The 25,770-nt window shown below is 33.3% G+C and overlaps 2 protein-coding genes across 6 annotated transcripts in view; one reads left to right on the plus strand and one right to left on the minus strand.

Annotated features, from left to right (window-relative positions):
• LOC140431214 (uncharacterized) overlaps nt 1–25,770 on the minus strand; it is a 42,791-nt gene that overhangs the window by 15,908 nt on the left and 1,113 nt on the right. For all 5 annotated transcript variants that reach the window (XR_011949641.1, XM_072519143.1, XM_072519146.1 and 2 more), the window contains exons 4-5: nt 20,878–21,048; nt 8,079–8,572 (exon numbers count right to left, since the gene is read on the minus strand). Coding sequence is in view for 4 of the 5 variants with exons in the window: in XM_072519143.1 (XP_072375244.1) it covers nt 8,079–8,572; nt 20,878–21,048 (665 nt within the window). In the remaining variant the exon portion in view is untranslated. The remainder of the gene's footprint in view (nt 1–8,078; nt 8,573–20,877; nt 21,049–25,770) is intronic.
• LOC140431213 (uncharacterized) lies at nt 17,065–20,194 on the plus strand. Its single transcript, XM_072519141.1, has 2 exons — nt 17,065–19,177; nt 19,236–20,194. Exons 1-2 carry the CDS (start codon nt 18,100–18,102, stop codon nt 19,376–19,378), a joined length of 1,221 nt encoding a protein of 406 aa, XP_072375242.1. The 5' UTR covers nt 17,065–18,099; the 3' UTR covers nt 19,379–20,194.

Genomic DNA, 25,770 nt, shown 5'->3' on the forward strand with positions numbered 1-25,770 from the left:
TTTGCGTTTTACTCAAAAGTCAAAATGATGGAGATTGCCGACTTTGTTACTAGGACCCTCATATATCAATGTCCAACAGGCGTTTAATGAAGTGGATAGACAAAAAAGCTAAAGCAATTATCTATACTAGGAATACCCAAAACGATAGTTAAATGTACTTGATCTAAATATTTACAAAATATATGAAGGGCACTAAACCTGATTGACATGAGTATGCCTTCAGCTTTCCCTACCTGGGCTCAATTGATAAATGACAGGAACAACAGTCAAGAAATGCCACTTATTCTTAGAGGCAATACATGCTTTTATACATATAAAAACTTAATGAAAAGCAAATTGCCAAATGGAGAGTAAGATAAGAATGTACAAAACAGTTATTAGGCCAGTGGTCATATTGAATGTAAAACGTTAACTGTTTCAATCTTTCAAGCACTGATTTAAATCAACTGAGAAAGTGCAAAATAATAAGAAAGATATTTGGATCAACAACCTAGTACGTGAAGAATTAAAATGAACCATGAGCTAACAAATTAATGCAGAGCACAGACATTTATAGATTTGTAAAGTCATAAAAACTCAACTGGCTCTGTAATTTACAAAAAATGTAGGATAATTGTAATGCAAAGATGGATGAATAATCCGCAAAGAAAAAGAACAAGAGAAAAATCCCACCACAAAAGACCCTTAAAATATGGATGGACTATAAAGACGACTTTAAAGTTATGAATATCAGTCAGCGAAGAAGGAAAGTAGATGTAACAGGCAGACCAAAACTCCCAAAGGGTTGTAGCTCCAAGAAAAGAATTATGATCAGTTAGTGATTAATGTTTTAACAGTGTTAATTTTTTAAATCATCACACACTTCCTTGTATTTTAAACAGATGGGTAAACGTAAACTGTATATATTTTGGTTAAGTTTCACGAAAGTACAAGCTGAGTATAGCCGCAAATGTTAACCATGGATAAATGCTGTTAATTATTAGAAATTTTTTTTGGCAATTGCCCTTTGTAACATTAGCGGATAGATTTGGCAATCCTCGAATCACCAGTTGCCAGATTGCTGCAATTAATCTCGAATGAGACAAATATTTACTCGTTATTGTTGTATATAAATTAAAAATTGCAGAATTCATAAAATAATATAATCATAATATACTTTTTAAAAGCTTATTATAAGCATACAACACATGCATTCATGCCGACATTGCCAAACCGAAATATTTTATTTCATGGCCATGGTTGACATTTGCGGCTATGCTCAGCTTGTACTTTCGCTATAGTTAACCTATTGGTTATCTTCTGGAATTTATTGGATTGTTTCATAAATTTGTGTTTATCTTTTGTCAGCATAATATCTGGAACCCAAATGAATTTGTCCTTGAGGCCGCTTGAATTGAACTGCTGAATAGACAAATGCTAATCTTCATGTTCACATTTATATTTTACCAATGCTAAAATTATTTATTAAAATATATTTCGCGAAGCTTTGAATATTTACTTCAAATAAGGATAGGATCCTTATGTATTATTTCGCAAAAAAATACTGATTTCTACCGAATTTTGGTAAGAGTATAATTTTGGGAATAGTAGCAACACGGGTTTCATTACGTTCATTGAAAATATTGATACTTGAATGTTCTGTATTTACTATGAATATACCGTTACCTGGTCGGTTTGAAAAGTCTTTTAAGCGGCAACTGCACTACATCACAACAAACACATAATTTTTTTTCGCCATTTGTAGGCACATTGACCACTAGTTTCGCCGGCATCTGAGAGTGGAGTGGAATGTGGAAGTGGAAATAGAATAGATCAGATTAGACCTTTCTCGAAACAAGTGTAATTCCGAAATTACTACTAGCGCCATCTGTTAGCAATAAAGTGTTCTACTACTATTTCTACTTTTAACCACCAGATGTCATCAAGTGTTCCAAATGTAATAATATACAGGGTGTCTAATTAGTTTTATAAAAAAAATTTATTCTTTATAAAAAGTTCTGCATGTTCTGAAACCTAAAATTCAATCAAATATTAAATTGTTTCAGTCATATACGCGGTTTGTCGAAAAATATGAACTGTGCATATTGTTAACTCTTACATAAAATACTGCGAAAAAATTAATACAGGGTGTTGCAAGATGTTTTAACAGACTAAAATTCAGGGAGTAATGAATATTTTTACTCAAAAATTGCGAAATGTCAATTGGACCTAAAATACTATCAATCGACGTATACATGAAATCTGTGATGTCATCACGGGCGCTGTGACGTCATTACAATGGAAAAAATTTAATGGATTAGGGGGTAAAGGTTAAACTGTGTAACACAATAAATGTATATACAGTAAATTTTCAATTTAATGTTTATTTTCAACAATAATTATTCACACTCAAAATGTGAAATAATTTTAAGAAGTGTTCAAAGTGACCTTCTGCTCCAACACAGCAAGCTTCAAACCATCCAAACAGTTCACGTGTACATGCCGCATGTATCATCTCTTGCATAATCAGGATACGCGCTTGTCTAATTTTAGTTTTTAAATCGTCTTCAGCTGTAGATTCTGTAGAATCTACAGTTCTTTCGTTAGATTAATATTCTTCAAAAATATATTGACCTATTAAACGCCCATTAAATATATATATATATATATATATATATATATATATATATATATATATATATATATATATATATATATATATATATATATATATATATATATATATATATATATATATATATATATATGGATTCTACAGTATTCACTGCCTTCCCTCGCTCAACCGTTTCCATCTCTCTCTGTTGTTCCATTCTCCATCGTTTAGTCCTCTCTTACTCATGGCGTCGTCTACTTCGTTCCTCCAGGATTTTCGGGGTCGTCCTCTTTTCCTCCTTCCTATGGGGCTCCATTCGGTTATTCTCTTTATCCATCTGCTGTCGCTAGTTCTTCTTACATGTCCATACCACTTTAGTCTTTTTTGTTCTATATATGTTAGTATGTCTGTTTCTATTGATGTTCTTTGCTTTATTTCGTCATTACTTCTACTATCCATTCTTGTTACTCTGCAGCATCTTCGCAGGCATTCCATCTCTGTTGCTACTATCTTACTGCTGTTTTTCTTGTTTATGATCCAATTTTCGGCCCCATATGTCATAATACTTCGCACTAATGTTTTATAAATCTGCGTTTTTGTCTTCATATTTAGGTGTTTATCCCACCATACTGAGTTAAGTTGTCGGATTGCTGTTCTTGTTTATCCTAATCTTTGTGTAATTTCTTCCTCTGTTGTTGCCTTTTTCGTGATTATAAACCCCAGGTATTTGAATTTATCCTTTCCTTTGATTGTTACGTTGTCATCAATCTGTAGATCTTCTATGTCTTCTTCACTTGTAGATAGGTACTCTGTTTTCGCGAGGTTAATATCTAGGCCAGCCTTGGTATATTCTTCTTGTAGTTTCTTCATCGTGTAACTGAGGTCTTCTTGGTCTTGTGCAATCACTGCTGGATCGTCTGCAGGGCTTTTTCTAAGTATATTTTGAATAAGGTTGGAGATGTGGAACACCCCTGCAGGAGCCCTTTTGTTGTGGTGAAGTCTCCTATGATTCTTGTTCCCATTTTAATGTACACTTTATTTTCTTTATACGGAGCTTTTGTAGCTTCTATGAGTTCCGTCTGTATTTCTAATTTGTACATTGCCTCCCATAGTTCTGACCTTGATAAAGAGTCATACGCCTTTCTCAGGTCCACAAATGCCAAGTGTATATCTCTATTTTTTGCTTTTTTCTTTTCCAACAGTTGTTCCAGTGTGTATATATATGTGGTCTATGCATGATCTTCCTGCCGTGAAGCCTGCCTGATCCTCCCCGATTTTGCCTTTTATCGCTTGCTCTATCCCATTAAATAACCTACACCAAGAATTAATTCACCATTTACAGTTTGAAAGAGAGCTACTCCAATAATTGGAGTTATGGCGATTTACAATCTCATTATTATAAAAACGAGTTTCATCACTCAACAAAATTCTAGTTAAAAAGTCATGAGTGTCTGCAGCATCGCATCAAACACAGTTTAAATGGATGATAATGGTGGCTTTTTAAAATCCTTTGAACTGCAGTTGAAGACACTCCAGTTTCTGCAGAAATGAACCCTATGAGCACATGTGGATTAACCGTTACATATGCTAAAACATTCACCAAGTTTTGTTCGGCCTGTATTGGTTTGACATAAACTTTAATGTTTACCGTTCGGAAATAAACCTTGCCGCATCTTCTCTTCAACTATAGCACAAACTTCTGTTCTTCTTTCGAGAGAGCGTTCTGTTATTTAATTAAGTATTTTTCCTACATTCACCATAAATCAACAAAATAATACTCATTAGGTGTGAATAGGAAAGGCATTTTTATTACTACATGAACTCAGAATATTTCAAAATTCTGTTTTAAAATTAGAATGCACGTATTAGATGATAAATGCGCGATTAAATTGAAAATTTAGCGTATTTATTAATATTAACACCCTCATTGTGATACATCGTTGAATTGGGAATAAAAATGCCTTTCGTTTGACCTAACCTTCAACCCTATGATCCATTTAGGTTTCCCCATAGTAATGACGTCACAGCGCTCGTGATGACGTCACAGATCTCATGTATTACGTCAATTAATAGTTTTGTATATCCAATCGACATTTCCCAATTTTCAAGTAATAGTATTCATTAGTTCCTGAATTATAGGCTGTTAAAAACATGAAACACCCTGTATTTGATGATTGAATTTTAGATTTCAGAACATGGAGAACTTAAAGAATACCTTTTTTCCATAAAACTAAAAATAAAAAAGTTTTCCATATGGTACCGATTTAATTTAACCCTATGTAACGAGCCATTGAAAAAAATCGTAATTGAGATAGGTCATAGAATATGCATCCCTTCTTTCCTTCTTTCGGTTAGTCAAAGTGGGTCAACCGAAGTGTGAGTGGTGGGAGTGGATTGGCGCGGAAGATCATGAACAAAATTCTGAGGCACTGTTCTTGTGGTTTTCACAAATAAGAGGATTGGGCAGCCCGATGAGTAGTCCAATACTCCAAGCAAAAGCTATTCAATTCCACACGAGAAGTTTATGGATGGAGGAGAAAACTTTTGTGCTAGTGAGGGATAGATTGACACATGGAAGAAGAAATATGGTATATGACAATTGAATCTTTGCGACGAAAACTTTTTGCTGACTCAATTGAAATTCTAAAATTATTCGTAGATATAATAAATACCGGAGTAGTACCAGCGGAATGGAAGGAAAGTCTCCTGCTACCGATACTTAAAAAGGGAGACTCGAGAAATCCTGAAAATTATAGAGGCATTAGTCTGATGAATAGTACATTAAAATTGTTAACGGCAGTTATAAAAGATAAAATCGAGAAAAAAGCGAACATGACAGAGGAACAACAAGGCTTCCGGAAGAACCGCAGCACAATAGACGCAATTTTTATTATAAGACAAATAATAGAGAAGTCTATTGAATATTGAAAACCAGCATGCATGTGCTTTGTAGATTTAAAAAGTGCTTTTGACAGGGTGAAGCGAAATGACATCTTAAATTTATTACAAGCAGAACAAATAGACCATCAGATAATAAGGACAATTAATGAAATTAACAAGAACAACAAGACCAGAGTTATAATGCCAACAGTAGAAACAGAATGCATAGAACTAAAAGGAGGAATCCGCCAAGGAGACTCGCTCAGCCCATTGTTATTCAATATGGTAATGAATCAAATAATTCACGAAGTAAGAAAACGACACGGATACCACATGAGAGCGCATAAAATCACGATACTACGCTATGCTGATGATGCAGTACTAATTGCTGATAACGAAGATGACCGACAAAGGCAGCTCCACACCTTCAATATCACAGCAAACAAACTTAATATTAGAATATCAGTAGAAAAAACTAAATGTATAGTGATCAGTAAAGAGCCCCGTAGATGCAAACTAGAAATAGACGGCAAAATTTTAGAACAAGTAATGAAATTCAATTACCTAGGAGTAGAGATCACTAGTGACAGGGATATAAGAACAGAGACCACAAGGCAAGCATCAAAAGCGGCAAAGAGTAAGTGGTTGCCTCCGAGAAACCATATGGAGAAACAAATATCTGACCACGGAAAGCAAAATGAAAGTATACAAGACAACAGTAAGATCAATCCTAACATATGCAGCGGAGACAAGGACCGATACAAGAAAGACGAAACAACAAATCAACAATATCGAAATGAAAGTATTAAGATCAATAGCGGGCATATCATTAAGAGACAGACAAACCAACAGAAGTATACGCGAACAATGCAAAATTCAAAATATTAACAGGTGGATAAAAACAAGAAAAAAAAAAACTGACACGAAAATGTAAACCGAATGGGACCAGATAGATTAGCGAACATATGTAAAAACAACAAGCCGTATAGCAGAAGACCCGTTAGAAGGCCGCCAGAAGAAGGTGGAAAGGTAATGTACAGTCAACAACGACTGAAACAGAATAAGAGGCAGACAACCAGGAGTAATCCTAGTCGCGAGAAGAAAAAGAATTGAAATTGGAACATTTTATTAAAAATTACAAGACATTATCCTAAGAGATACTGACTTCAGACCAAATATTTAACTGTGATGAGGCATGCCTTAATTTTAAAATGCTTCCTTGGAAAACACTAGCTGCTAAAAATGAAGGAACTGCACCAGGTTACAAGAAAAGCAAAGAGAGAGTCACAATCATGATCTGCAAAATTGCTTCTGATTCATTAAAATTAATATCTCTTTTAATAGGAAAATCCAAAAATCCAATGGCACTCAAAAATATTTAACTGAATTGCTTACCTACCACCTATAAAAACGTCTGTCATCCAACTCCTAGACCAAGGCGTTATAGAAGCAATGAATAGGAATGATCGGCGGAGGCTTCAAGTACTGCTAAACAGGCTGAATGATGGGCTGACTTTAATTGACGCATTTAAGAAGATCACGATTATTAAAGATGTTTGCTATTGGATTGCATCTGCATTGGTCGACGTAAAAGTGTCTAATATTCAAAAATCATGGAAAAAAATATTTCAGAAAGAAAACAAAGCACCGAACCTTAAAAAAAACTGATGACTATGAAGTTGATACTATAGTTAACCTAGCCAATCGGAAAGAAAGACGTCATCGATTGGATGAACGGAGATGAAGAAATGAAACTGACAGTTGACGCAATTGCCGATCTAGTTCTAAACATCAACCATGAAGAATAAGAAACATATAAGATAACTCAAAAGATTTCTCATTCCGATGGGTTTAAGGCCCTTGAAGCACCTCTTGAATCAACGCCAGTAGTAGATGTACTTCATTTTCAATGTTGGCGCAACATCGCTGCTTTAAAAAGAAGAATGAAGCAACGACTTTTTTAAACAGTGATATTGATAAGCTAAATGTTTTTATCTTCATTAAAATAACCACAGTTATTGTTATTTACGTGTTTTTCTACCAGTACAACCACTCTCGGTGTTAACCGAGTTTTTTCCGTATCCGAGTGACGGTCCCAATTACTTCGGATAATCGCGAGTCTACTGTATACAAAATTGTCTGATTTATTTATTGATAATACAAATTTAAAGAACAAAAATTAATCTAAAACATATTGAAGCTCTTTTTGTTACTTTTGTAACATATATAGGTGATCTATTTGTCAAGAATGTAATAAAACTCATAAACAAGGTCGTATTTGCCTGCGTGTTGTAAGATTTAAGTATTTTAAAAATATGACCTTAAATTACGACTTTTTCCAATAATAATTGAACTAGCAAATGTGGCTTGTATATGATCAGATCAAAACGATTTTTATATATGGACCATACTGAAATCATCGGTATAGTTCTAGCTCCTGTAATTTTGGAGACAATTGGACAAATGGAAAATACAATATTTAGAGAAAATTTCACTAGAAACATAGCAGCACAAGGCCACCAAAATATAGGAAGACTCACAAACAAAACACTTTGAAGACAGAATCCTAAAATTAAAAGATGCATTTTTTTCATAAAAAACTTACCTCGACTGCTTTTCTGTTTCAGAATCTTCCCTCCCACCATTAACTGCAGCTTTTGGACTAACATCACCATTTCTGGGAACGTCTTCCTTTGGTTTTGATGCCGATCTACTCCTGGTTCTATCCCTATCCCTGCTCCTAGATTTGCTTACCCTATCCCTAGATCTGCTCGCTGATTTCTTCTCCCTGCTCCTACTTCTTGACTTTCTATCCCTGCTATGTGAATTTCTATCTCGGCTGCCGGATTTCCTATCCCGACTCCTGGATTTTTTGTCCACGCTTCTCGATTTTCTATCCCTACTTCTGGATTTCCTGTCGCGGCTTCTGGAATTTCGATCCCTGCTTTTAGATTTTTTGTTTCGACTTGAGCGGTCCCTAGACGACTTCCGGTTCCTAGATCTGGACCTGGAACGTCTGGATCGGGATCTATCTCGATCTCGATACTTACGTTCCTTGTCTGATTTTTCTCGCTGCTCCCGTTCTTTATCTTCTTTTTCCTATATTGCAGATAATCGTATAAACAACAAAATATATCAATTTAGTTAATAAAATAAATATGAAATCAAATGTTTGAGTAACGCTCAATGGTAATTCCACGTCAACTATCCAAAGTTGGTCAGGTGACCCCTCTTCATTTGGCTTAAACTTACAAACGTATTCTATAGATACTATAAAATATAATCATATAATTTTTTTCCGTATTTTATCACTTTTTCTTTCATAGCGGGTTCTAGATGCTCAAAAAACTATCCAAAACTACATTTTCGATGTAAAGGTTTACGTTGAACAGGATCCCGGTGTTAAAATTAGTCCAGCTATCAAGGAAAATTCGGAAAATTTGAAAAACCTTTTTTTCTTAAAAAAAAACATGTAAAAACATATCTTTTTTTTTTCTTTCAAAATTTAGTAAAAGTTGTTATAAAGGTATATACTTTAAGCACTTTAAAATATTCACAGCTCTTATATCAGAGGATGAAATGGTATTACATTCACTTGAATGGCCAAATACCAAATTTTTCCGAAATCTTAACTCTTTTTTGTTGACAGTTTTCTGCAATTTCTCATTCTTTTCTCAACCCAAATGCCAACTTGTCATGCGCAGTGAAACAGTGAGCCATTGAGTGAGTTATTTAAAATTTTCCTACTCGGAAATAATTTTTCATAATTAATTATTATTTTTCAAGCAAGAATAAACAATATTATGAGTCACATCATAATTATTTAGCAGTTTATGAAAATAATAAATTGAAAATTGTGAGTGGTTTCTAGTAAATAAATATTAATCCTACTTCTTTTTTAGGATCTTTGGCGTTTTTCTAGTACACATAATTCTTGCGTGTAAATTAAAATTGCAGAGAAAAGATTATGAGAATTCCTCTATATTAAAGAGCCGTTGTTCTGGAATCCCCTCGGCGACCTGTGTTGACCTAGAACACAAGTTAGAATAACAAAATGTTTACAGGTTAAATATGACTCATATTTATCGTAACAATAGTTTTATTAATTTATGTTGTATTATTTTGCAGATGTAATAATTTACAACTAATAAATTACAATTGTGAGAATTGCAATATAATGATTTTCTTCTTTTCAATGAAGTACTCAAGATATCTAATTAATTACTGAAAATGATATAAAATTAAAACACACTATTTTATGTAAAATTTTGTGGGGAATCTAAATATGTGTTCAGAATGACATTTGGGTTGAAAAAATAAGGAGAAATTGCAGAAAACTCTCAAAAAAGAGTTTTTTTGAAAATTTTGAAAAAAATGAGAATTTGGTCATTCAAGTGAATGTTATACCATCTCATCCTCTGATATAAGAGCTGTGCTTACTTTATACCTATATACCTTATAACAACTTTCCTTAATTTTGAAAAAAACTGTGCTTACTTTTACCTTTAAGTATATACCTTATAACAACTTTCCCTAAATTTTGAAAAAAAAAATGTTTTTGAGATGATTTTTTAAGAAAAAGGTTTTTCACATTTTCCTTGATAGTTAGGCTAAGTTTAACACCGGGATCGTGTTCTACGAAAAATTTTACATCGAAAATATAGTTTTGGGTTTTTTTGAATATCTAGATCCCGCTATGCAAGAAAGAGTGATAAAATGCCTACTATTTTGGATGTGGAGGGTTGAAACTTGATATATCATATTTCATAGCATAGAATACGCCTGCAAAAAAAATTAAGCCAATTCGAGAGGGGTCGCTTGAACAACTTTGTATAGTTCTTCCTTTTTTATGATAGATACTATTGCCTGTTTCTTTTATCAAATCATTGAAGGGAAATAGCAAAATATAAAACTAGCATCAGTGCGTATTAAGGCTCAACAAGCTACTCGCTCTCTTTTTCAAAAGCATCTCGTCAACTAGTTGAAGTCCAGTGTACTCGATGAACTCGTTCCGTTAGCTGCCTGTAAAAAAACCGCGTCGGCGAAGAAGTTGAACTGCCGGCTTCTGAGCGAGCTAGCTTGTAAACTAGCCATGTGTACTCACAGTAGCTTGTGCACAAGAGGAGTAAAATAATTTATTGTAGTTTATTTCAAAGAATTTATTTTATGAAATCTTTTACATAATCTGTGAAAACGTATTAGTCATCGCTCCTTCGTCGTTTTGAAGAACCAGCTGCGGAAGCCATTGATTGAGGAGACTGTTTGACTGACGCATCATCCAATATGTCCAACTTAGCACGAGTAATACAATTTTGAATATCCTGCTGCAGCAAGATGGCTGCTCGCTTTGGTAACTGACGGAGTTCACTTGCTACATACTTGCCAAAGAGATCAAGTGGCTTATCCACAACAGTATTTTTTACAATGTCGTTCAACTTCTTAATTAGTTGGGGTATCTCCTCATTGTCGAATTTATCAATTTCTACATTTTTTCTTAACGGCTCAGGTTGCTCAATAAATCCAGACGAGTGAGCGGTATTTACTTTAAAAGTGGAGTTGGGAATGCCAGACATAGCGAGGTCAATGGTGTCGGCTGAATTTTGAGTTTGGTTTAGTTCCTGAAAAAAGAACAAAAATTGATAATACATTAGATTTTAATTTATTCATTAAAACATAATGTACAACATAAGTACTTAAAAACATTATTGTCCTTTCAGGTACTAAAAACAATATTGAAGATTGGAAAGAAACTGAAAGAGCAAGAAGCATTTAATGCGATAGAAAGAGCGGCACAAAACAGCGGCCTAAACATTAACGAAATAAAAACCAAATATATGAAGGCCAGCAAATCGACAGCCAAAGAAACCTACAGAATCTGACAATAGGAGACTATAACATCGAAAGCGTGAAAAATTTTACATATCTAGGTTCACTAGTTACCGCAGATAACAATGTCAGTGAAGAAGTTAAGAGAAGAATCCATATCGCTAATAAAACATATAATGGACTAATTAAAAATCTCAGATTTAACAACATCACAAGAAAAACTAAATGCAAAATATACAAGACCCTGATAAAACTGGTCCTTTTATATGGATCAGAGACATGGACACTGTCAAAAAGCGATGAGAACCTATTAGGTACGTTTGAACGAAAAATCCTTAGACACATATATAAGGGGGTGAGAGAAAATGACATATGGCGCAGAAGATATAATTTTGAACTATACACAGCATACAATGAAGCCGAGGTCATAACATCCATAAAGATCGGACGTCTGCGCCGGATGGGCCATGTTGAACGGATGTTGGAGACTGAAACACCAAAACATATAATGAGGCAAACACCAGTAGGGAGAAGGTCAAAGGGAAGACCCAACTTAGATACATGGAACAAGTGAAACAAGATCTGAAAACAGAAACAAGAAAACAGAAAGGGTTGTCGAGCTGCTGCTGATGATGATGAAAGAAACTGAAAAGTTACTCCTTCAACGCTGGAATTTCCCTGTAAGCTGTGGGGCGATGGATGGTTATCGCGTTGTAATCAAGAGACGTCCCTGTTCAGGTTCATTTTACTAAAATTACAATAAAACCTACAGTAACATACTATTGACGTAGGAAGAAATGCAATGGAAAATAATTTTTAAAAAAAATTCTGTTATCGTTTGGGACGACGCTTTTCCTCTAAGACTAGATCTTATAAAGCCATTCAGTAACCACTGACTAAGTGATTAAGAAAAAATATTCAATTATCGTCTTTACCGCGCCAGACCAGTGTCAGAGAATGCTTTTGACACACATGCCTGGTGATTTAGATTGTTTTCAAGGCCCATAGAGTTGAAACCTGATACTATCGATAGTTGTTTGGCTGTCCCAAGCCCCAAGTCACTATACATAACAAGCAGTGGACAGAGAAGATTTTAACACAGGAGATACAATACTGGGTGAATGGAGACAAAATATCAACATCCTACATCCAGTGACGAGGCTAAACTAAATTTCAATAAGCGATGCAGACAGGGCGTGTAAACAATATAATTATTTTTAACTGTTAAAGATGTTCAAAATTTATCTACTCGTTCCGATAGTAAAAGTACATTATTCAAATTAGTTTTTATTGCAAAGTATATAAATTATTGTAATCAATGAATACATAGTTGGTGAAAAAATAATCATATTAATTAAATTAATGAATAATTTAAACGATTATGCAAGTAACGATTATCCAAGAATATTCAAAAACTAAACGAAATAGCCATCTCTACTTTGCTGAAAAAATTGCTACTCGACGTCGTCGGCAACTTATACTGGTTCGTCGGCTTTACTATTATGATATTGAAGTATTGTATTTTGAATCGATTTGTTAGTAATGTTTTGTCGTTTTGATGGTTAAAGGACAATTTATGTTTATGCTGTTAATATTGAACTAGTAATAATTATTATTTGTTGAGCCTTTTAAAACTATTTAAGTATGTATTTAGTTTTATCTGTATAACGACTTTAAACAGTATACGTGATTACTGTTGTTGAAAACTAAAATGTCGTCCACTGATTCTGCTGATGAATTAGTTGAAAATACATGAAGTCCTCCTCGAAAACTATATACAAGAAGTCCTCTTAGCGCTGAAGTGAAAGAAATAATTTTAAATGTGTTTAAATATGAAACAATAGAAAATCCCAGATTAGTAGTTGAAGATATTGTACATAAAGTGGTGAGTAAAGTTGGAGTTTGCGATCGAAGTGTATTTACGATGATTAAGGAATATAAAACTAATTATCAATTCGCTGGACCAAAAGTTTGTTTGACAGAGAAAATAAAAGTTTGTTGATGTTGACAAAAATGCAATTAGAAGACAGGTTAATAATTTTTTTATGAGAAACGAAATACCCATCGTGGATAGAGATTTAAAGGAGGTAAGCGGTGACCATAGATTGGTTAGAGCGAATATTAAAATACAGACGAGAGTAGAACGAAACCAACTTATTAAACGAGAACGATACCCAACCACCGATGTCCTATTTCAAAAACAAACGGAATACCAAAAAGAGCTAAGCACAAGACTAAAATCAGTAGAGACACTGAGACAAATGGATATAAACGGACTAGCCAATAAAATAAAAGTAACTGTAACAACATCGGTTAAGAAAATATGCTCAAACACGAAAACAGCCAAAACATCTAAACTTCAACCTAATACAATTAAATTACTAAAAGAAAGACGAAACAGAACAGATCGAACTTCGGACAGCTTCAAAAGTTTAAACAAAAACGTGAAGAAAGAAATTAGGAACGATCATAGAAACTATACTAACAATCTAATAAAAAATATAATAAAAGATAACTGCAATATGAAAGTACTCAAAGCAAAAAACTCAAACGGCACAAGAAAAATCATAGAAATAAAAAATGAGAAAAACGTCACCGTCCGAGACAAAAAGAAAATAATCGAGGCCATTAAAAAATTCTACACTAAATTATACTCGGCAAATACACAACCACAACAACGACGTACTGAACGAACAATAATTAACACCGGCTCAGAAGAAATACCGGACATAACCGACTATGAAATAAGAATGGCCTTAAATCAACTAAAAACGAATAAATGTCCGGGAGAGGATAAAATTACAGTCGAAATGTTGAAAATCGGTGGAAGAAAAATAGAACAGGTATTAAATATTTTATTTAATAAAGTAATTGATGAAGGAAAGATTCCTCAAGAATGGTACAACTCCGAAGTCATTTTACTATTCAAGAAAGGAGACAAAGCAAACATCGAGAATTACCGACCAATATCCTTGCTCTCACATCTGTATAAACTACTAACTAAAATCATAACCAACCGCCTAACACATAAGCTCGATTTCTATCAACCTATCGAGCAGGCTGGATTCAGAAAACATTTTAGTACCATAGACCACTTGCACACCGTAAGAACACTGATAGAAAAATGCACCGAGTATAATGTTCCAATTCATATGGCGTTCGTCGATTTCCATAAAGCATTCGATTCCATCGAATTATGGGCAGTGCTTGAATCTCTAGAAAATGCACGTATAGATTCAAGATACACTAACATAATTAAAAACATATATGAAAATGCCACCATGCAGATAAAGCTGGACGAAAGCACAAAAACTAATCCCATAAGACTACAACGGGGAGTAAGAGAAGGAGACACCATCTCTCCCAAACTATTTACCCTTGCTCTAGAAGACATTTTTAAGAAACTAGAATGGAACAATAAGGGTATCAACGTCGACGGATCATACTTAAACCACTTGCGATTCGCAGATGACATAGTTTTAATAGCCGATAATATCCAAGAACTAAATGATATGTTACAACAATTAAATGCAGTTTCAGGAGCGGTAGGCTTAAAAATGAACTACAGCAAAACAAAAATACTGAGCCGAGACCAGACAAATATAACAATACAATATCATACCATAGAAAATGTTGAACATTATGTATATCTAGGTCATGTTATCAAACTAGGAAAACCAAATCAAGATGCTGAAATTAAAAGAAGAACACAACTGGCATGGGGCGCTTTCGGCAAATTAGCATATATCTTGAAAAACACCTCCATTCCTGTAAACTTAAAGAAAAAGGTGTATAACACATGCATACTACCAGTTTGTACTTACGGCTTGGAGACAGTAGCCCTTACCAAAAAATCTGCTAAAAAATTAGAAACAACGCAAAGAGCAATGGAACGAATCATGCTTGGAATATCACTAAGAGACAAGATTAGAAACACCGAGATAAGACGTAGAACGAAGATTAGGGATGTTGTGGAAGAAATTGCAAAAATGAAATGGCGCTGGGCAGGTCACGTAGCCCGATATAATGACAACAGGTGGACACGGAGAATTCTAGAATGGAGACCAAGGACGACAACAAGAAGCACGGGAAGACCTCAAAAAAGATGGGTAGATGACATAAGAACAGTGGCAGGCAAACAGTGGATTAGATTGGCGCAAGATAGAGAAAGATGGAAGCAATTGGGAGAGACCTACATTCAGGAGTGGATGGAAAATGGTTGACAAAGAAGAAGCGGTGACCCAGATTTGTTAAATTTTATAGAATATTTAAAAAACTTTATTTTCAATGTCAATGCAGGGGAAGAAACGCCGTTTTATTAGACAGGACGTTTCTCTTCTCTATAAGGACTTATAGAGAAGAGGAGCGCAAAATTTATTATCTGGATGAGACATGGTTAAATGCTGCGCTTACAAAATATAAAATATGGGTAGACACTACAGTCAAATCATCTAAACAAACTTTTTTGGAGGGATTAACAACGGCATTTAGAAATCCTTTAGTTAATTTATTATATTCTACATATTTCAAATCTTAAAACTTACAAATACTTAAATTTTTAGGAGAAGGTAAAAGACTTTGATTATTTATCACATTGGCAGCGACAATGGATTTGTTCCAAATGCCCTCTGAGCAATTGAGTCAAATAAGTCTGATGATTACCATGAAGAGATGACAGGTCAACCTTTTGATAATTTTCTTTCCAATGTCTTACTAATATTAGAAGACAAATTGGTCATTGTTCTTGATAATGCAACATACCATTTTCATAAAATAGAGAAAATACCAACAAGTGCATCTAAAAAAAAGCAATATCCAGAATTGGCTCCATTCCAAAAATATAAAATTAGATTAACATATGCTTAAAGTACAGCTTCTTTCAATTGTAAACAAACAAAAATTTTTATGATAAATACGTAATTGATAAAATGGCACCAACCTCATAGAACTCATCTGGGCAAATATTAAAAATGATATTGCAGGAAAAAATATCTTCAAATTTTCAGATGCCAAAGATCTATTTTACAATTAAATTTCATAAATTACACCAGAAAGTTAAAGGCCTATCTGCTAATGTTTACGTCTCCTGCATAGGTTATTGAATTTTAGTATAGGCAGTAACAATGCAAGCCAAATCGCCAAAGGAATCAGACAAGCATACATCACATACTTCATGGAACAAAATACTCTGCTATGGTAAGGGAAGAAACTTGTACTTTAAAGGGCATAAGCAATTTTTAAAAGCTTAGTATACATCTGTATTGAATTATAAATTCATTAAATTTACTTACCAAATTTGATGTATTGCTTCCTGTTGCTCACTCAACTTTCGCACATAAATAGCATCAGTTCCACAGCCACTCTTTTAGTTTTTTGGAAGCATAGCTTTCTTGTCACGCAGAGATGTGAAAAAATAAATTCGCGATGAAACGCAACGATAAGAATTGTAACGTGAAAGATCACGCGACCACACACTACCTGACACAGTTAACTCAATCCCATGCATGTTTCTTTAATGAAATACAATAAAATAAAATAAACTAAAATAAAATGAAATAAAATATAATAAAATAATAAACCAAAATCAAGCATAATAAAATCAAATTAAAATAAAATGTAATAAAATTGAAATAAAATAAAATAAACTAAAACAAAATAAAGTAAAGTAAAATAAAAAAATTAAATAAATAAATTAAACACCATCGCACCGTGCATAAGAAAGCTATGCTTCCCCTTCTCGTTCAGTCCCGGGACTATATAAATATCATTAAGCTAATAGCAGTAAACAATGGGTACAAGGCACAAACAATAAATAAAATTTTGAATCAGAAACTACATATGAGAGCCCTGAAATTAGTATTTCTAGCACCAGAAAAAAAACCCAGTACCTTTTACTCAATTACATATGAAGACCACACGGAAGAAAGGCGAAATGTCAATTTTTGATTATTTTTTGTTCAGAGCAGCAATATGTAGGTTTTTAGTAGTAGTTTTATGTGGGTCGTTCAAACATGGGAAAAAGACGAATCCTCATAGCTTAAAACACGTTATAAAATTCTTCGTACAGGGAAGAAAAGCGAATGGTCCTCGCGTAAATCCGAGAAAGGTGGAATGTCAGTGCTTGTCGGGACGTCGGGGGAGTACACGCCGCATTTTGTTTACTAAAAACGTTTAGTTTTCGATTAGCCTTCATTAAATAAAGTGCGTGTTATTGTGTTCTAAAATGACGGATAGTGAAAGAGATGATACGTGTCGCGAAAAAACACTAGAAAAAGGAAAATTACAGATCGAATAAATGAAGTAATGAAGCGGTTAAGACAACAGAGCCATGAAACAGGTGACGATTGTCAATGTAAGAGACTTAAGTGTTTCAAAACAGTAGATCAACAAAATCGATCAAACATTATAAACAATTTTAACCTTATGGGGCGTGATGAACAAAATATTTACTTGGCAGGCCTAATAACGTTAATGCCCGTAAAGCAAAGAAGAGCCCGAGATGAAGCTACATCAAGATTGCATGATGCAACGTATTCTTTTAGAGTTAGAATAACGACTGACGATAAAACTACTGACGTCCCAGTTTTTTTTAAAGCTTTTCTAAGCCTTCATGGCATTGGTCGGAAGAGGCTTGAAAATATTCAAAAAAGTTTAAAAGCTACTGGTAGTGCACCAATTGACAAACGCGGAAAAAATCCAAAAAACACGCATTACCAAAACAACAGCTAGATGAAGTTATTGAACACATAAAGCGTTTTAAAGGAAGAGAAAGCCATTATAGTAAAAATAAAACTAAGAAAATGTACCTTCCGGATGACTTAAATATTAAGAAAATGTACACTATGTACAAATCCGATAAGGGCGCTCCTTTGTCTTACGAAACATATCGACAAATCTTGAATAAGCATTTTAACATTAGCTTCGGCTATCCGCGGAGTGATACGTGTAGTGCTTGCGATCATTTCTTGGCTGAACTTAAGGCCCTTCACAATAAATTGAATGAAACAATTGATGCCTCTGAAAAACAAAAGATAGAAGTTGAGATAAAACGAATAACTTTGTCAAATAGCCTACACAAATCCAAAGCGGAAGCATTTTATGAAATAAAGAGAAGGACAAGGAAAGCAGCAATGCAGAATGTTAACTGTGAAGCAGTATCTATGGATTTTGAAAAAAATTTATCCACTCCAAATATTCCGACAAACGACGTCTACTATAAGAGACAACTGACGCTTCACTCCTTTAATATTCATGTATTGTCAACAGGAAATGCTACATTTTATTGTTTTCCAGAAACCATAGGAGGCAAAGGTTCAAACGAAGTAGTTTCATTTCTGCACCATTTTATCTTTGTTCAGCTTGATCTGTCAGTTCGTCACCTCCACATATTCTGTGATTCATGTGGCGGCCAAAATAAAAACTTCACTGTTTTCCGTTATCTTCACTATGTAGTTAATACTGCAAAAAGGTTGGACTCAATCAAAATAACCTTCCCAATACGAGGTCATTCTTACATGGAGTGCGATCGAGATATGGGTGTGATAAACCAAAAAATTATGGCTGAACTTCCTGAGGATTGGTACACGGAAATTAGATCATGTCGAGTAAAACCAAATCCGTTCGATGTCGTAGAGGTCGATCAATCACTTATAAGAAACTGGTTACTATTCTTGGACAAAATTTACGTAGCTAAACCAACATATAAATCAAGACCAATCAGAGAACTCGAAATATTGAAAGATCATCCACGCCTTTTCAAACACCGAGATTCCTATAATGGACAATGGGAGACGTCAATTATACGCAAACCATTTACAAATTCCGATGAGGTGCAACTACCCGAGAGCCAGTTTATTTTGCCACCAAAATTATATACAGGTGAGTTTGTTTTAAAAATTCCCTTCCTTTTCTCTTTTTTCATAGAGATGTTTTTTAGAGCTAAGGAAAATTTCTAAGGAAAAATTTAACGATCGGGTCCACTTGAGTCAGTTTTGCACATCTGAAAGGGCTAGATCGTTCTATAGAGGCTTACCTTACAACAAAAACAACAAAAACGTAAACAAAATGAGGAGAAAATAATAAAAGCTAGACAAATGAAGATCAGAAAAAAAAATTGTTGTCACATATTTCGCTTTTTTCCCGTGTTTGTAGTGACTTGTGTTTACATAAAGCAATGTTTCTAAGTTTTGTGTTTTATTTTAAATTCCGTTGATTAAATAATACGTTACAAAATAAGTATGAAGACTACTTAAATAAAGAAGTATGCAAAATATTTAATTGTATGATGATGTTTAGGGTTTGAAAGTTAAAAATTCAATTTTCTCGAATTAACCTCTTTGTGACATTTCACCTTTCTTCCGTGTGGTCTTCATATACAAACACAAAATTCCAATTCTATAAAGTATGTTTAGTAGGTGGAGTGTTAGATTGCAAAATTATGTGAAATCTATTAAATTAACTTTAATGAAAATTGGTGGATGGTTTAGTTATATTACAAAGATTTTCTAGGCGAATTATTAGTCCTAAGTGCAATCTGGTTAAAAAACAGTGAATGAGTAAAGGCTTGTCTCCTCTCTTTTTTGTATTTATTGCCATATGTATCTTATAGAAAGTTCAATTATCGCTATTTTATTTCATTACGGCTTTGCTCCAAAATGAATTGTTTTAAGTTATAAAAAAAGAAACTAGAAAAAAAAGATGTATTTAGTAATTTTTAAATATATTAATTTTTTATTAATATTTGAGAGGGAGGAAAAGTCAATTATTATTATTAAAGTAGTCACACAGCTTTTTCTGCAATAATCCACCTCAAAACAGATCCACCTTGTTCTATAAGCACTTTAGAAATTCCTATGTTATTATTCCATAGAAATTCCATATTATGTTTATAAACTGACAAAGCTATTTTTAATTTTGCCTAATTGTAAGTGCGCAAAAACATTCGATAATTAATGACAATCAGTGACTCACACACACCTTATTTAATAACAGAAGATGTTCACAGGAGTTTTTTTATAGTTGGCTACTAAGTAAGTAGAAAATTGTGGCTTACAAAGCTTTACAAGCCGGATAGTTAGTTTGTAAAGTCACCCCCTATACTTGAGCCTATGACATGGATTTTCCTTACCTTTAAACGATAAGAAATTTATGTGAGGCTATGTGTGTTGAAGTACATTCTACATTATTTATGTTTTAGTAGGGTTTCTAAGATGAATTGTTTAATGTCTCTATCTTATGTATAGTAAAATACATAGAAAGTTACATGAAAACCAAATTGGAACAGCATTAATGGGAGGAAATTCTGATTTTGGACTATTCAATAATAATTTTTGTTCTTTTCATCACAAAGTTATTTCTTAAACAAATTGTTCCCAAGTCTTTCTTTTTTCCAAGTAATTACCCTCTTGTCTTTTTTTTTTATATAATTCAGATAATGACTCCGAATCAGATTCTGAGTTTAATGAGTTAAAAAAAAAACATGTATACACTATAGAAAACAGTAGGAATCTAAACTGAATCAATGTAATCAGTAAAAATGTAGTTTCGATGAACTGTGAAACAAAAAAAAATCTTTTTACCTTTTTTATGGCTAATTCTTCTCTTTTTAGATTGATGAATGAAAATGGAATTCCTTTGGGATTTTCCTGAGCTGATATTAGAAGTTGCCATAGTTCCGTCATGAATTCCATTGAATTTTTGCTTTGTAAGAATCCAGTCAAGTTGATCTGCATCTTCTTAGGATCTGGAAACTAAAGTTTGAATTAATAAACTAACAAATTGACATGAAAAAGGTTTGGATGTGGATGTTTACTAAACTATAAGCCATATTCACATCCAATACGTGATTTGTGTACATATTTGGATTATCAGCACAATGGCCATTTTTCATTTGATACAAAATTTCTTGCCCTAAATTACTCATGTGTTAAAGACAAGATCCTACTGATGAATAAGACTGCACTGCTGTGTACTAGTGATGAGAAGGTCACGAACGATCCGTTCACAAAGATCTGATCTTTTCGAAGACAGTGATTGATACAATCACATTCTGTGACCCTATCGTTCGAATGATCCTATGAATCATGCCTATGAATGACGCTGTGTAGTGTTTACGAAACGAACTGTGTGATCGCGACACGTTGCTTTGTCAAATTAAGGCACGAACCGCGAACCGTAAAGGATCGTTCAAACGCTGATTTCAGTTTCCCAGAATGGCAAAACCCTTAAGCTGCAAAACTGTAAAATTATAAACATTCGAACTGTCGAGTCAATAGTCCCGTAGTCTGTTCTATTTATAAATTTATAGGAAATAAAATCCATTTTATTTCCTATAAAAATCCACAATCCACAATATTTTATCCACAAATGTTGCATTATCATTCATTCATGAACATAACAATATGGAATTTGTAATTTTACTTAACTTTTTCAAGTATTTTTTCACACTTGACCTTTACACAACAAATTTAATGAGTCGTTAATATGAACGGATCTTTATGAATGGCTCATTTTAATGAATGACCTGGAAGACTGGGGTCACAGAAACGAACCAGGTCTTCCCATCACTACTGTGTACTGGAAGATAATTCATTTTTGCTGCAGCACTTTATTTCAAAATTTATGCACCTCTGTGGAACCAACTTTTTTAGTAGCACAATGCAATATGCAGATGTCAAATGCCATCATCCAAATAGACTGAGAAATAAAAAGACGCCATATGGCGGCTTCCAAAGACGCCATATGGCGGCTTCCACAGCGGGTGGTTAACATAACTCTTACTCATTTCTATGAAAAATCAAAAGTTTACAGTTTAACTGATTTCTACAACAATCTAACTCTTCATTATTGAGTTCAGTGAATCATTTATTTGTGATTATTGAAACAACAAAATTAAAACAAGTTATTGGACAAATATTGTTAGCTAGCATCCTCCATTGGCTGCAATCCTGTGCCAGATGGGCAGTTTTACCTATTTTCCCACCAAAGTGTTCATTTGGTCTGTCCATTTTGTTGGATCTTCTTCTTGGTGTTTGGCATTCTATTTACAGATAGCAATATTTTGTTCTATATGATGTTGAAAAATGGGTGATACTAACAAAATATACAGGGTGTTTCATTAAGAATTGCCCATATAGTAACTGGAAAACCCTTAGCACAAAAATAGGAAGATTTAACCTAAATATTCCTCCTTACTGAGATACAGAGTGTTTTATTACAAATATTCCAAAGAGGTTTTAAGCCCATAAATACCACAATTCTTGCATGATTTTGTTTGAAGGCCTTTACTTTTTCTTCTTTGTGCTTTTTCTTCCAAGAACATCGTTGACCAGTCTTATGAACTTTACATTGTCTACACACACAACACACCTAAATAATGTAGTGGTACTGACTCTATACCACATGAAGAGGCTCTTGAACCAGGATATTGTAAGTCTTACCAGCCACATTTTCATTGTTTTCTCCTGAATAATGTAGTAAATGCATATTTAGGATTTCTTATCACGTGGTCGAACTAGAACCTCTCTTCCTTTGCTTATGGTTTGTAAATATACTTTTTTTGTCCCTTTGTCCATCCAAAATATTCATAAAATTCATTAGTAAGCCCAAATCTCAAAAATCTTAATTCTTTTACACATATTATATTTAGAGCTTCATATAGTTTATAAATAAATTGCTTGCCTTACAGGGTAATCTTGTCACATTTAAGCTATAGTTCTTCTTAGAGCCTTCTTTCAGTGCGTCACAGTTTTTCGATTTCTTTCTAAAGCATTAAGTTGGATGTGATGAAAAAAGCGGCAGTTCCGTGATTAAAACACGAAAATATTACAGCGTTGCATACATAACCAGTCTATTCTTAACCTACGTTTGATTTGTTGATATTTGAAATGCGCGCCTTCCCTAGCCAATCAGTTACGTGAGTCACAAACATTTGATGTAAAACTTCATTCATGTTGGCCATCCTTTCGAAGTGTCAAAGATTGAAGTGATTCTTGTCGGTTCAGGTCAGTATTTGACTTATTTCATAGCGTTGTTATGCATTATTTGTGTTTACCTATATTTTTATTTTGTTTTGGTTTTCATTAAAATATTTTTAAAATGCCAAGATTTACAGAAAAGGAACAAGTTCTGATATTTAAATTACTTAAATATTTTGAATTAGAAAAGGAAGCTGAACAAACTTTATTACCAATTTCTGCCGTGAAGTTAAAAAGTTAAGTTAAAAATTATACTGAAAATAAAATTGTTTTATTTTTACCTACTGTTTATTTCAGCGTGTTGCTGAGGTGTTAGGAATTTCTTTGCCAACAATAAGACGATTGGTAAATGAAGGTGTCCAAAACGATTCTGATTATTCAATCACAATGAGCCAATCAGTAGCCAAGAGTTGTAAACCGACATTATTAATAAATAAATACGAACATGCCATCAGGATGTGTGTATACAGAATGTTTAGTAAAGGTAAGAAAGAGCATTACAACAGTTTAGTTAAAATATTTTACCATATTTCTGATAGAAAGGCAGGAGTAACTAATTTCCATAGATATTTCATTTAATAAATTGTTACTGACAACTAGTTACATATAGAAATGAAAAGTGATTATAAAAAGAATACTACTGAATTAAGTACCAAGTATTGTAATAAAGAGACAAAACAGAGTAACAAATAACAAAGAGTCCTCTTTGCCTTTTTGCTGAAGTTTATGCCTTTACCTTGCGCAGTTTGGTAAAATATATAGATATATTTTTATAACTCTTATACTTTGGATTATTCAAATATGGTTATTACGATTTATGAAAGGAGTACTGTTGCATATGTAAAACTAACGTGTTACTTTGCATTCTTAATATTTTTCCTAGAAGAATCACTATAGTGTTTTAAACTTTGATCGTTTTAGGTGAGCATGTGACTCTCTATACCCTGAAGCAAAAACTAGAGGAAGTGGATGAGATTAATATTTCTATTGCTGCACTTAGCAGAGCTTTAAAAGAATTAAAATTCAGATGGGTAAATTGTAGTGTTGCTAACAGAAAGTATTTAATGGAACAACCACATGTGACTTTAAAAAGACTTCAGTTTTTATAAGCCTATAAGACAATGAAAGCAATTTATACCCTTTAAAACCAGTTTTCTTGAGAGATGGGAGAGAGAGGATGAGACCTGGATATTCAGTAAAGGAGGATTCCTCAAGATCTGGCAAGATGGCAGTGTTAACGCAGTCAGAAAGAAGAATGGAGAAGGTGTATGATACATTATTCTTAATGCAAGTTCTGAAAATGGGTTCATTGATAACTGTGACTTAATTTTAAAAAGTGGAAGTAAATCTGGTGACTACCATGATTCAATGAATTCTGAGAATTTTGAAAAATGGTTTGAGCATCAGCTTTTACCAAATTTAGAAGAACCATTATTAATTATAATGGATAATGCATCATACCATTCAACTTTATTGGAAAAAATACCAAATGCTAGTTGGGCAAAACATTCTTTATTAGAATGGTTGAAAAACCAACATATTAATTGTTCAATGACTATGATGAAGTTTGAGTTGATGGATATTGTAAAGAAGCGACTACCAGATAAAGTATTTAAGTGTATTAGAATTTATTTAGTAAGTGGCATTTTTATATATTTTGTTTTACAGATTGGATAGTACTGGCCCTTCAATATGGCCATCATGTCTTGAGACTGCCTCAATATGGCCATCACTGTCAATTCAATCCAATAGAGAATGTTTGGTATGACTGCAAAAGGTATTATGATGCATATAAATGCTGGTATTACAAACGAAGCCACAGTATTAAATGTGTGGAAAAAATCATTACAACAGGTAAATTGCTTTTATAAAAAATGGCGGCAAATATTTAATTGTAGAACTAGAAAATGAACTAACTACACTTATATTATATACTATTATAAAATAAACAATAAATGGATTGTTGTGTTGTCATTTTTAAATGTTTCCATATTTATAAATTTAATAAACAATTTTGTTTACTATTATTTGATCCACCTTGCAATAAAAGTAAGTACGGTTCTGGCATCTATCAGAATTCTCAATAATTACATGAAATAATTCTCGACACATTCAATACAGTATATGACTTCACAATTAATGATGCACTGAAAAAAGGGTCTGAAAACGGCTATACATCTAATTCCATTTTATCATTAATGTTCAACTAGCTCTTTTAATTATTTGTAATTTGATAGTTTATATTTCAAATATTATTATTTGATGATTATCTCCAATTATATTATTCGACACCAATACATAAAAATCTAAAAAAGAATAATGTGGTATCCTGTCTATATGAGAAAATTTGTTCTCTAATGTATGATTATGTTAATTTGTGACTATTTTGGATGAAACAATCCACTGTGCTGAGAAACTTCTCCCAATATTTGAAGGACTGTCAAAGACAAGCAAAAATATGGTTTTAACTGATAATGGAGTATACTTTTAAGCCTA

This window comes from Diabrotica undecimpunctata, unplaced genomic scaffold, assembly GCF_040954645.1.
Source record: "Diabrotica undecimpunctata isolate CICGRU unplaced genomic scaffold, icDiaUnde3 ctg00000593.1, whole genome shotgun sequence".
Classification (NCBI taxonomy): Eukaryota; Metazoa; Arthropoda; class Insecta; order Coleoptera; family Chrysomelidae; genus Diabrotica; species Diabrotica undecimpunctata.

Coding starts and splice junctions, on each gene's coding strand:
- LOC140431213 (XM_072519141.1), top strand. CDS start 18,100: ATGTACCTTCCGGATGACTTAAATATTAAGAAAATGTACACTATGTAC. Junction 19,178..19,235: donor GCCACCAAAATTATATACAG/GTGAGTTTGTTT, acceptor GATGTTTTTTAG/AGCTAAGGAAAATTTCTAAG.